Below are 13,919 nucleotides of genomic sequence, written 5' to 3' on the forward strand. Positions count from 1 at the left end.
AGCAATGCAGTAGAGCAGCAGTCTGGGTCAGTTGGTACATACTGTATTCAGTAAAAACCAGTCAAAAGACGAAGGACAGAGAAGAGACGTGGCACACACGGCGACTGGACTAACACTGTGCTTTATTTAAAAGGTTACCCAGCGAAGAAGAGACGCATGAGAGAGAGATAAGGGAAGGGCGCAGGGAGGTTAGCCATGCTGAACCTGGTTGGCTAAAAAAGATGGAGGTTCCCGAGATATTGCTGGAACCATACGAATCAATCGAACAATGGAGATAAATAAATTCACCGATGATTACGATACTCCCTAATGTGAAACTTGAGCGCAGCTGTATACGTGTTTTCATTTTGCGATATGTTAGCTGGCGCGGACAATCTGCCTCGTGCGGCACGTTGCAAACGGAGTGAAGTGTAGCGCGAATGCCTCGCTAATCGGAAGATCGCGAGAGGCGGCGCGTGGGTGACATGTGAGGGTGATTCACAGCAGCCGCTGCAGACAGACCGTTGTTTCCATACAGACGACGCGCGCTACTCTGACGCCATCTCTTAGCCATCATCGCCGCAAAGCCGGTCTTGCGCGACACTACGCTTTTCTTCTCACGCTTTCACCATACCCTCCTCCTGCGCTTTCCTCCTCGTGCTCTTTTCTCGCTTCTAGAGAGAGAGAGAGAGAGAGAAAATAAACTTTATTGCTATACCAGGCTTCTTGAGCCCAAAAATGGGTGGCCTCCTCAGTCCAGGTAGCTATGGCTCGCTGCCGCCGCCAGAGCCCTGTTCAACAACCGTAGCTAGTTGTCAGGGTCTTGCGTCACCAGCAGAGCCTCCCACTAGTCTTCCGATTCTTCCTCTGAATCCGCTTCCTCCTGCATGTTATCTCCTGGTTGTGATGATGACGGTGGTACTTCTCGGTTATTCCTGTACCCCAGCACCATATGGCGCAAGGTGTTGGGCGTGTCCGGTGGGCAGAACTTGCAGTCTCGCCCGTAGGTGCCCGGATATATGGCGTGCATCAGTGTTTTATGCGGGTAGGTTCCAGCCTGGGGTCTTCTCCAGGTCACCGCTTGTTCCCTACTCATCGTCTTATGCGCGGGCGGGTAGCGACGCCTCTGCTTCCTGTAGTGCGCCATGATATCCGAGTACTTCTTGGATATCCGTTCATCATCCTCGTCACAGTCGTTAGTCCGTGTTCTCTGCGTGTCGGAGATGGCTCGGCGTGCATGATCTCGAGTCGCGGCGTGTGCCGCCTGGTTCCCCGCGAGAGACTCGTGTCCCGGCGTCCAGAGGATGTGTGCTGCTTTTATCTCGGGTTATTCAAGACCTGAAGTGCTGCATTTCCGATCCTTCCATTCACATACCTTCTGCATGCTTCTTGCGAGTCCGTCACCACGGTAACCTGCAGGATCTTCTTGCACGTTGCGATAGCAAGGGCTATGCCCAGCTCTTCCGCTGTGCTCGCGTCCTTGGCACGTATGGATCTGGCTGTAAGTTCTTCGCCCCTCTCATCGACCACGCTGATTGCAAATAGGTCGGTTGTTCTGTACGCAGCTGCGTCCGTGTATCTCACATTTTATTCTTTGTTGTTGGTGCGTTCGAGTATTTGCTTGAGCGCTTGTATTCTCGCCTGTCTCCTTTCCTTTGTCGCACTCGGGATGCATGTTTCTGGGAAGCGTACTTGTGTGTAGCTTGTCTCTGACCTCGTGTGGGATACGCTGAGGTAGGTGCCTCTCATCCTCGATTTGGTAGCTTTAGTCTCTCCAGTTGGTTGGCGTTGTGCGCTTCCACGAGCTCTTCCCACGTGTTGTGGACTCCCAATTTGAGTAGTTTCGCTGTGTACCTGGAGGGGGGCAAGCCCAAGACAATTTTGTGGGATTTTATGATGACGGCATTGACTTTGTCTCGTTGACTGGTCTTCATGTCAACGTATGGGGTCCCGTACGTGACGATGCTCGTGAGCAGCGCTTGTATCATTCTCGTGCAGTCTTCTTCATTGAGTCCGTGGCTTTTGCTCGTCACTCTTTTAGTAAGGTGGGTTACTTGTTGCACTGTTCTCTGAATTTTTTTCCAACTCTGCTCCCCCGGCCTCGTCCTTTTAAATCGGGAGTCCAAGGATGCGGAGCGTCGTAACTTGCGGAATCATGATGCCTCTCACCTTTACTTCCGGGTCTGGTATCTGCTGCGGTTGTCGGCCTCTTGTGCGCTTTCTTAGCACCAAGAGCTCCGACTTTTCTCGTGCGCACGTCAGTACACATGCTTCCACGTACTTTTTCGTTGTGTCAACCGCTTCTTGCAGAGCGTCTTGCTGTTTACCAGTCGACCCTCCCGTAGTCCAGATGGTCCAACGCATAGAACATTCGTCAGACGAAAAATGATTTCTCTGGGCGGCAAGTATGCTGCCCACCGTCTAAGCTCGTTAGTTAGTTGTTAAAGGTAAGGCCAGTTTTAGAGTAAATTCTGAGTTTGACACTCTACTTTTACATAAAACACGTGCAATGGAATCAACACTAATATACCTACGTAACCGATCGCTTCCAGGTGAGCATTGTGCCGTGAAGTCCCACGTTATCAACCACACAAGGAACATTGTAATTATATCAATCTTTGTATATTTCATGACCACGCTCACCTACGAGTGATCGATCACGCATATGCATGAATATTAACATATGAACAATTTTTTTCGTTTCACAGCGAAGATAAGCCCCTTATATTGAAGCGGAGATTTTCCGGCGTATTTTTACCTGCAGTCTGCCGTCTATAGCAGTAATCGAGACTTGCTTATGTGTAAAAAAGAGATGGTTGATACAGTAGTGCTTGTCGGTGAGTAGTGAGCAGCCCGCGAGACAAAAATCACCTGTATGTAAGAACCCGACGTGAGTGTGTTGAACCAGAAGTCGAGCTGAGACAGCCCGGCCCGACAGCATCTAATTATTTCCTGGCGGGCTCAGGTCGCGTCGGCAAGAGCGTTGAGAGAACGGAGCGTGTAAGTAGAGCGTCCGCTGTTCCTCATAGCTGGCAGCGCACCTTCGCAAATGACTCAAGAGCGTATTAAAGATGACATGTACATTACATCATATTCAATCTACAGGCGCATTCTTGACACCGGCTACTCGCAGAGGACTGGCGACCGACATTTTAGTCGCAAATAGATGGTCACTGTCGTAGAAAAGCTCACTGTTAGAGCTTTTCTACGAGCTCACTGTTAGAGCTCACTGTTAGGACTGGCGACCGACGCTCGCCCGTTCCTCCGGCGAGCGTCGGCGTTGGTGGAGGCGGCGTAACCGAGCGAAAGAGCACAACGAAAGATGAAAGCGAACGCGGACAGCAGCGGGAGATGAAAGACGCGAGGAGGAAAGCGGAGAGGGGGGTACTGTGGAACCATGAGGTGGAAAGCGATGGAGGGTGTGGTGAAAGCGTGAGAAGAAACGCGTAGTCCGGCGACGATGGCTATGACATGGCGCCATAGTAGCAGCGCGGCGTCTGGTAGGTCTGTCGGCGGCGGCTGCTGTCAATCGCGCCCACTCGTCACCCACGCACTGGCCCTCGCGATCTCCAGATTAGCGAGGCACTTGCGCCACACTTCGCTCCGTTTGCAACGTGCTGCACGAGATAGACTGTCCGCGCCAGCCAATATATCGCGAAATGAAAACACTTATAGAGCTGCGCTCAAATTTCGCATTAGGGGGGTACTGTAATCGTCGGTGAATTGTTTTATGCTCTGCAGCCGGAGTCGCAAGGAAGCTACGGTACCATTCAGCGGCGCATTGGGGCCGGACATCGGAATTGGTGGATGCCGATATTACATGCGGCTTCCCGCAAACGTATACGCCCCTGCCACCTTCTTCTTCTTTTTTACCTTCCTTTTTCCTTCTTCTATTTCTGTTTCTTCTTGTTCAAGGTACTCGCTGCGAGAGCTAACGTTCCCATGGTATATTTGAGGATGCTTGCAACTAGAGCGTCCTCAGAATACGTGACGAGAGCCCACTAATCACAAAAATGAGACGCAGCGACAGACAAGGATGCGTTCGACAGCGGGCACAATCTCATTTGCTGCTTGTCGGTGTTTCCGTTGCTTGATATGGCAAATAGGCGCAAGCAGACGCGTATTTGTTGGTACCATGTCATTTTTGCTGTTCAGTCACATAAGCGCAAATACGTTCGATGATAAAGCAGGCGCGAGAGCGGAAACAACACCAGTTCCCAAGTTTTTTTTTTCTTTTTTTTCTTTTTTTTAGCAACAAATTACGCGCGGTGTCGAATCACACAGTCGCGCTTGCCGGTGTGCACCTGTAGTAGCGAGTAGCTCCATGGTAGCCAGACGCGGTCGGTCGCGCGACTTCTGTCGACCACCAGAGTGAGCACATTGAACCGAACACTCGCTCGAATCCCACTACAGTTCGTCAGCCTTACAAACGGTTTCGGCGCCATTTCGTCGGGCTCTTGTAAACTTCCGGCTTGTCGCCAAAACGGCTGCTCAGAAGCTACAGGGCTCGTGTGCACCGAAAACCTATAGCCACCGTTCTTATGCGCTCTCCCAACTGGCGGTATTGTTTCATTGGAAAAGCATGTTCCGGCGTGCCCAATATTTAGCATGTGATAAATGCTCATCCTGCGTGCAGGGGATATTGGCTACTACACCGAGAGCGGCAAACTATTCGTCGTGGACCGCATAAAGGAGCTGATCAAGTGCATGGACCAGCAGGTGGCACCAGCGGAACTTGAGGACTTACTCGTGCAGCATGAAGCCGTCAAGGAGGCGGCCGTGACCGGTGTTCCTCACCGCGAGTATGGAGAAGCTGCACGGGCCTTCGTCGTGCTCTTCCAGGACGACGCGGCTACCGAAACACTCAAGAATGAGCTCGCAAAGCTGGTTGCTGGTAGGCATAGTAGCTCTGCGGCTATTTAGAAACAAACTGTGCACTATGGCAACGTCGTACTCGCTTTTTCGCTAACTTTGTGAAGTGCGCAATTTTCTTGCCGTTAATCTTCATAAATATCGTTTAATGATTGTCATTAGTGAAGTTAATTGAAAAAAGCTTCTTTTGATGATGCCGGAAATTAAGTTCACTTGTGTGCAATAAAAATGTTGACAAGGAATCTAACTAAATGTAAGCTTCGTATGTGGAGCGAAATTCGTCCTGGACCGGAGATATAACCTAGGAACCACTTCCAGGAGGAAGTATAGTCGCTCTGCCAACTGAGCCTGAAGATGTCAGCGTGAAGCGAAAATAATTAGGTGCGTTGAATGGCATAAAAGGCCTCACAAAGATAATGGCAGATTCTGTTAACGCCCGTGGCACCCCTATGACCGAAGATGAGTTACGGCAGATCTAAGCTTTGGCGCTGAAGTCATCATTTAAATAGGATGTATTGACGTGCTCCCTTGCATCGAAGAGCGAACCGGAATGTCTTCTGTCTCGGCGCTCTCAGGCAGGCGAGGCACTAGAAGCGAGCTGCAGGCGCTTAGAGTCACAGAGCATCGAAATCACGAAGAGAAGGTCACTTCATAAACTAAAGATGGCAGCCCTGCTACTTTCAAGGTATCTGAGGCGACATATGGCCAAAAATGCGCAATGCCGTACATTGTCTTCTTTCTTTCTTTCTTCCTTTCTTTCTTTCTTCCTTTCTTTCTTTCTTCCTTTCTTTCTTTCTTTCTTTCTTTCGTTCTTTTTTCTTTCTTTCTTATTTAACCGCGTATGCGCGTTATTGTTAGGTCTAACACACACTTACCGTATGAGGATGAAACAGAAACAACGTTATAACCGAACCAGGCAGTGCCCAACCAGTCAACTCGAAGAGGGATTCTTTCCCGTTAGCTGCCGCCTTCAGAGGCAGCGAATTGTGTTGTAAGTTTTAGCTTCCCTTCATCTCAATTTGGCAGCAAAGTTCACACATCATCGCGGCAGCCTTCTTGAGATTAGTTCTCAGGGTTAGTAGCATGAACTGGCGTGACTTCAGGCAGCATACGAAAGCATACTCTCTACTGCACTCGTGGCAGCTCGCGCCTGGAAACGGTTGAGATACAGACGCGCACAAATACACGAACGTGTCAAAACGTATCCAGAAACCTTTCTCGACTTTTAACGCACTCTCGGCTGTCGGTAACCTAGGCACCTTAAGGTTTCAGTTTCAAATTCACATTTCAAAGTCACGGGGTGGCACTTGGTTTACCGGTGCTCCACGACAACCCGACGTGAAGCCGATGTGAGAAAAAGTTGGAGGACGCTTAACCTTCGCCTTTAAAAGTGGAACGCGATAGCATTCAAAGATCCCTGACTGCTTCTCATGCTTCCCGGCAACTGCAGCTTATGTAACCGTAATGTTCACCGGGAAACGCTGGGGACGAACGCTATGCACAGATTCGAGTTTCTGGTAGAAACGTGGCCTCTTACGTGGCCGATCTTCTGTTGCTGTTTCACACTTTTAATATTTCAGTCTGCGAAGATTTTGCACAAAAGGCATGCGCTATAGTTGTTTTGTTTTATGACTTTTGTTTGTAGGCTGTTATTTGCACAATTCCGAGGAATAATTTTGTAAAAATGTGGGACAAGGTATGAGCAACTTTAGGGATAGAAATTCAGGGGGAACACGGGGAATGCGAGAAATTGAAATTCAAGATGATGAGCAACGCTAGAACAAGGTGAGAGCAGGAGCCAGCGTTTCGACAAGTGGACTCGTCTTTTTCAAGTCCTTTTCTCCTTGAAAAAGACAAGTCCACGTGTCGAAACGTTGGCTCCTGCTCTCACATTGTTCTCGTGCTTATCATCGGTTAGTGATAAAAGAACTTTAGTGCCGTATAGAATATATACGGCAATTTTCTCACACGGGACGCTGACGGCGACACCAGATTTTCTGCGACACGGGACCCTTAAGGTTATCACCTTAAAACGCTGCATAGACGGCAATGTGCTCAACGGCCAAAATAGGTTGCACCGCCAGAGGAAGCAAGGGACAATTTGATCATGCTAGTTCCGCACACTGGGGCCATCGTTAACCAAGTGGATTTTTTCACGTCTCTTTGTGATGCTTTTACCGTTCCTGTAGCCCTCACTAGCCTCAGCTTGTGCGGTCAGCTGGTTTCGTTCAGAAATTAAATAGCACTAATATTTTTTTTTTTGCCTTCCAGACCAAACGGCTTTTCATAAACATCTCCACGGAGGCATCGAGTTTGTGACGAACATTCCGAAATCTGATACAGGAAAGAATCTTCGAAGAGCACTGAGGGATTCTTACCAGAAGAACAACAAAATCGGTGCAATTTAACTCGACAGTTTCCTGCATGTATTTTTGTAAGTATTAATTTTTTCCTTGCACTGTTTGTTTTGATTTGTTAATAGGTTAAAACTTAAAGTCAGTTTAGCGGCAGTAGAGCTCATCCGAGGAAGCGGTGCTCCTGCCATGACGTCACTTGAGAGATGGGTTCGCCGTCATCGCCAACGGTAGAGCTCTATATCAAAGCTGGTTAGTATGGTCCAATCAGAGCCGTGCAAACTGGTTCAGTATCGGTTAGATTCGGGTGAATATCAGCTTTCTTGAATCCGAATTGAATACGAATAGTAAGTATCCTCTAAGAAATATTGAAACGCAGACGCATATATTTACAGCAGGAATATTCAGTATAATTACAACCTTTGTCCGTAAAGTTTCGAGACTGATTTATTTTCTTCGCTACAAATAATTTCCCAAAACAAATGTTGGTGCGTATGTGTAGCGTCATCTTTTCGGGCTAACCTGAGCAATTTATGTTAATTGCTGTGGCAGCTGCTAGATGGCACTACATGTAGAAAATACGTTGTCACTAGTCGTATGCACATTCTACTGTGAGGTAATGTGGAGAGATGGACGTCCACCTCGAACAGCGTGTAAACATAAAATTCTGTGTGAAGCTTGGCAAGACAGCCATATAGACGTATGAGCTCCTTCGTGACGCTTACGGCAACGAGGCATTATCGCGGATGCGAGTGTTTAAGTGGCACAAGAGGTTCATTTCGGGGAGAACGTTGGTGGAAGACGACACAAGGCAGGGGCGCCCTGCAACCTCACGGAATGAAAACAACGTGGCTCGGATCAGGGATATCGTACAGCAAGACCGCACCATTACAGTCCGCATGCTATCGGATGCTCTCGACATTACTAAGACAACATGCGACCAAATTTTGCGTGAGAACATGGGGAAACGAAAGCTGAATGCCATACTTGTACCGCACTCTCTCACACAGGACCAGAAGGACACACGGGCATCAGTGAGCGCTGATTTGCTCTCCGAGGCAGAGAAGGATGCTGCATTCGTCGACAGCATCATTGCTGAAGACGAAACACGGTGTTTTCAATACGATCCTCAAACAAAGAGGCAGAGCGCCGAATGGCTGTCCACAAGCTCTCCGGCGTCGAGAAAGGTGCGGCGACAGAAGACCAAAACAAAGACGATGCTGATAGTTTTTTTTAACACGAAAGTGTTTTATGCCGGGGTCCACCAAGACTTCACTGACGTATTTCCGTCACGGAAATACGTCACACGAACATACACGAACATAATACAAAGAAAGAAACCAGAAGAAAAAGTTCCACAAACATGCAAAATTTGGAAATCGAACCCACGACCTCTCGGTCCGCGACGATAGATCGCCGAGCGTTTAACCCATTGCGCCATTTGCAGAGAGCTCCACAGACGCGCCTTATATATCTAACACTCCTCCGTGTACCCGCGCTCTTGCTCGGGGCGGTGCCGCCGCCTACGAGCAGAAAAGAGAAGTACTGCATTATGACACTAACGCGCACCGACAGTGAACGCTTCGGTGGTCTCAGCACTACGACGCCTCGATGCCAGCATTCGAAGGGACGCTGGCATCAAGAAGCACTACCAACGCGTTCTCGCAGAAGCACTACTAGGTGGCGTTCACCGTACTCAGCACAGCGGAGCGTGGCCTCCGCAATTAGCTCTGAAAATGTTTCTGAAGTTGATCGCGGAGGCTGCAATTACGACGCGCTGTACGCGCTGATTTGACTCGGTGACGATTCAGTTACGTGCTTTGTCTTGCGCGTTGTATTAGTGTGTCAGTTACGTGCTTCGTCTTTCGCGTTGTGCTAGCGTGTGCAGCGTAGTGCAGCTTCCATATGCACGATGGTTGCTCATGGTCATCGACGTTGGTAGTCGTGATGGAGGAGACGTGCCACCAGGCGTCAGCGTGGGTGCATCAACGCCTAAGGGCGCTTTAGCCACAAAACACCAATAGACATTATATATCAATGTGCAATAAACATTACACTACTTCTGTGAAGACACGTTTCACTTTCGTGTTCTATACCGATTCCTATATAAGAGGGATCAACCACATTTTTTTCGATGGCAGAGGTGTCATACACCACGAGTTTGTCCCCCAAGGGCAGTCGGTGAATCAGGAGTTTTATATCCGCGTGGTCCCACACATGCGTGATGCGCTGCGACGCCGTCGCCCTGACTTATAGGCATCTGGACAATGGAGCCTTCAGGATAACGCAAGGCCACACACTGCTCTCAGCATGACAATATTTCTCGCCAAGCACCGCATTACTGTACTTTCCCATCCGCCATACTCGCCTGACCTCTCCCCATGCGATTTCTTCCTGTTTCCTCGTGTGAAGAGAGCCCTAAAAGGTCGCTGGATTGGGAGCGTGAGGCCATTCAAGACGCCACGACAAAGGAGCTCACAGCCCTGCCAAAGGAAGCGTTTTCCAACTGTTTCCAAGACCTCAAGAAGCGTTGGAAGCTGTGTATAGACTGCAAGAGAGACTATTTCGAAGGGGTGGTGCACAAATGATTTCAATTTTAAACGCATTTTTTAATGGACTCAGTCTCAGAACTTTACGGACAAAGGTTGTAGGTACCATGCCTGTACTGGCTAGTGCAAAAAAGACAGCTAGCAGGGACAGTAGATCAATCTTAAACACAATATAACTCATTGTCATTAAAAAAACTGCACGAATAGTCTCTCACCATCTTTAGAACCTGGTTGAAAAGAGGCTTTCCAAGCTAAACTTTCCAAACTAGCTTTCCAAAAACGCTAAATAAATGGTTGTTGAAAAAGATCCGCTCTTCTGGAAAAAGAAACAGCTAGTGAAGGACTTGTGTGCCGTAGACACATGTAAAAGGGCCCGTTGCAATGAAAACATCACAGGTTGTAGCGTGAAAGATAACAGTGCTACACGACTAAACTGCCAAAAAAAAAACACTAAATGATGGACTACAAGCCAAAAACACAGGTTGTCATGTAGGCTTCCACCGTGAAACCGACAACAAAGCTTGCATTACCCATTTTGTTTCTGCATATTGCTTCGAAAACTTCCGTCGTTGTCTCACTTCTCATGATTTTCGGTGCTTTGTTAAGCAGACCGAGAACAGTTACCAGACTTTTACATTCGGTTGTTGCGACATATTTTGGTAGTTTCGAATATTCAAAAATAGTTCCGAATAAGAATAGTTCCTTTTCGAATACGAATGCGAATAGTTCAATTGTGTGTAGTATACGATTCGTATTCAAACTGTGAATATTCGCCCACCTCTATGGCTTTAATGTAGTATGAAGAGTCCAGCAAAAAGAAAAAGAAAAAGTTGGCACACAGTGTCACTCATTAGGACATTATGTTTTTACACCAAGATCCTAACTATTTCAGTAAATTGTATCTTCCCTGAAGTATTGGCTGATGACGGCTTCCAAGCTCTCTTAGCCCTTTAACTGGTGGCTCAACAATATTGTTGACCTAAAAAAGCACCTGCGAAAACTAGGCAAATCCAAAAATTACTCTGTGCCTCTCAATTTACCTTTATTTATGTACTTGCTCAACAGTGGTATTCACTAAAATGTCGAGCGCGAGCTGCAGCAGATGTATTGGTCACAAAACCTGAAGGCTCCGTCGTTATCTTCTTAGGGCACGTGGGGGTCATATTCTTGCCAATGCGAAGTTTTTTTTTTTCTTTTTTAAGCAAGCTCTTATTTCTTAACTCCATAAAGATACATCTCAAGAACACATATTGGTCTTGCCATAACAAGTGCCAGAGACCAGTTTTTGACCATATATTTACCTTTCCACACCTGGCCAACACCTGGCCTACTGTATCTCGCTTAGTTTTCAGAGGAACCGCTTAATATTTCAATTGGTATGTATTTGAGCAAAGTAAAGAACAACTAAAGTAATAAAACCCTTCTAGGTCAAGTCTTTCTTATCTTGCCAGTTAAAGGGTTAAAGCTATTGCAGAATAAATTCTCTTCGTAGTCTGTGCGGTGGTTTACAGCGTCGGTATAACGTGGTGGTGTCAAGCATGGCCGTGGAGGCAGCCTTTCTGACCATGTGTACTCACGGAGTTTCTCCTGGATTTCATTGCAGCACTTTGGGATATCGAGAAGAACGCAGTGCTTTGTCTTTGAGTAGTGGGAAAGCCCGTGCTACCTGCTTGATAGCTTGACGAGCGTAGTGCCAACTGTTGCACGTTGCTTAAGCAAGTCACCCATGGGTCATTTTAATGCTTGGTCATGTCTCCTTCTCGCATGCAGTTTCTACGGAGCTTTCAAAAGCTTTCATGATTTCTTCGTGGATGAACGTGCAGCCTCATCTACTCCCGCCCGAAGCTGGTTCGAAGGCATCTTTTAAAGCACGCAGCCAAAAGGCAACTGAAGGTTGCTTTTAAGATAATCCTTTTGAGCTTATACTCCGGCTCCTATCAAACATTATATTATCTGCTTCAGGGACAATGATGATGTCGCGAAAGCATTTTTTTACGATTTCACGTTAGTATTATCGCCTGTTGTGCAGTACATATTTGTATGGAATTCTTGTTAATAAACCAGTCCCACACCTTCTTATTGTTCTTGGTGACACTGTCTGCGAAATAGGTAGGGTTCTGCGTTTTCGGATCAATCAGTAAAACTCCGAAAAACGCTCACCGGTAAACATTTTTCCGAATTAAGATTTATTTGAAAAACTCCGATTTTGAGGGCACGTAACCTTAAATTACTCGAGGATGGATTTTGTTCCTCGGACTTGCCAGTGCATTTCGCCGCAAACACCGCAACGCATGACGTCTTCAGAAAAATTCACACGCCAAATCGCAACACAGTTGGCTGCAAATGCCAAAAACATAATCAAAACAAGCTTCCTTGCCAAGGAAATGTTCGTTTAGCGCAAGTAGATGGAGATGTAGAAGGCGTTCACAGACACAGCGCTACTCTCTGCCATTCGGCGGTGCTACACGTGCTTTCCTCTTTGTCAGAACAGAATATGAACTCACGGAGATTTTTCTAGCACGAGCGCTAGGAGCGACTCTTTCGTAACGGGGTCATGGCTTGTGCCACTAAGCTCAATTTTTTCTGGTAGATCTGTCAAATTATGTCGTTATCTCAACTTAAGTTTCGCTCTCAAATGAGGCGATGGATTGTAACCGAAGTAGATCTTCCTGTGCTTTCAGACTATGGTAAACTTGTTTTTTTACGTTTCCTCATTGTATGCTTGACATTGTTGAGGAAAAGCAATCTGACGTAGTTGTCTCTTCTAGGAAGTACTAAAATTTGGTTCTTTTTAGGAATTACAAAGCGATTGACAAGTGAAACAGCACTGTCAAAACGAGCATTGCCAGTGAACCGCAGTATAACAGCGATTCATCCTGGTTCTGGATGCAAATTATAAGGCCCGACGTAAAGACCGATTTACCCCGACTTTAGAGACTCACTTGTCGTTGCTTGCCCTAGTTGTACCAGATAACAATGCTATCCACCGCCTTGCGGCAGACTTTTTGCAGTATGGGGTATATGATGTGAAAGAAATTGTTCAGCCGATGGTGTTCTGGCGCATGAATACCCACGACTGGCCTCTCCTTTCGCGTTGTGCACTGTATCTCTAAGCCTACCCATTATTTAGTGTGAGTATCCAAAAGGAGTCCTCTATTGTTCCGTGCCGTGAACAAGAAGGAACATGCCACAGTTGCGAATGCAAACCCTAGAAAGTATGCTTCTATATGTTGCAACAAGTTGTAACCAACGACAATTATTTCGGTACGAGTTTTTCAATAAAGCTTTTTTGGTATTTACAGTGTTTTCAAGATTATATTAGAGATCAGTTGCCGAAAAGCTTCGAATTTTTTTTCAGCAATAAACTATGAAAAACACCCTCCGAATTTGCCCAAAAATAAACTCCGAAAACTCAGAACCCTAGAAATAGGGCACGACGCAAGATGTTTAACGGTTGTACACATGGTATGCTAACACGTAGGTTTCCAAAAGTTGGCAAAGCAACTAAATGACAAAATAATCTTGCTTAAAGGTTTTTAAGCAGTAAGGAAAGTCAGCGGTTCAGTCATTATTCAAGACAGAAAACATGGAAAAGGGCAGCTGCCAATTATATCCCTGTGCACCTGAGCGCTCTTCCCAAGACCCGTCGTTGATTCGGAACTCTCGTGCAGCCCAAAACATTTTGACGTTGTGACCTGCTGTGTCGTTCACATACTTGAATGTGGAGCACACTTGTGCAGCGTTTCCCAGAAAGTGTCAATCAAGGCAGTTGAAAGAGCCACTCACTCGTACGAAGCGATAAAGCATTAAAACCAATGCTAAATCCATAGCACATAGTCCAAAGAATCGATTTATAATTGCACTGTACGCGTTTCTTTCGGAGTTTGGAAGGGAATAGTGCAAGTTTTTAAGCGGTAAAATGGTAAAAGGTTAGAATGTCGCATCGCGTCGGCGTTATCAGACCTCACTTTCAGACCTCAAGCTCAAAAGAAACCAAACAAGCATGGTGCAGTGGATTCGCCTTCATGTCGCATTAACCAAGTGTTATAAAGACCTCATATGTTGCAGTGACAGTAGCCCAAATTGTGAACACTGTCAGGTGCCAGAAACACTTCATCACATATTTTGCGTTTGTCCCGCTTACGCGCAAGAACGACAGGAACTG

The 13,919-nt window shown here is 46.9% G+C and overlaps 1 protein-coding gene across 1 annotated transcript in view; it reads left to right on the top strand.

Annotated features, from left to right (window-relative positions):
- LOC119436273 (probable 4-coumarate--CoA ligase 1) overlaps nucleotides 1-11,817 on the top strand; it is an 88,202-nt gene extending 76,385 nt beyond the window's left edge. The window contains exons 9-11 of the mRNA XM_037703073.2: nucleotides 4,616-4,873; nucleotides 7,123-7,285; nucleotides 11,525-11,817. Of these exons, the coding sequence (XP_037559001.1) occupies nucleotides 4,616-4,873; nucleotides 7,123-7,259 (395 nt within the window). The 3' untranslated portion in view covers nucleotides 7,260-7,285; nucleotides 11,525-11,817. The remainder of the gene's footprint in view (nucleotides 1-4,615; nucleotides 4,874-7,122; nucleotides 7,286-11,524) is intronic.
- The last annotated feature ends 2,102 nt before the right edge of the window (nucleotides 11,818-13,919 follow it).

This window comes from Dermacentor silvarum, chromosome 1 (assembly GCF_013339745.2).
Source record: "Dermacentor silvarum isolate Dsil-2018 chromosome 1, BIME_Dsil_1.4, whole genome shotgun sequence".
Lineage (NCBI taxonomy): Eukaryota > Metazoa > Arthropoda > Arachnida > Ixodida > Ixodidae > Dermacentor > Dermacentor silvarum.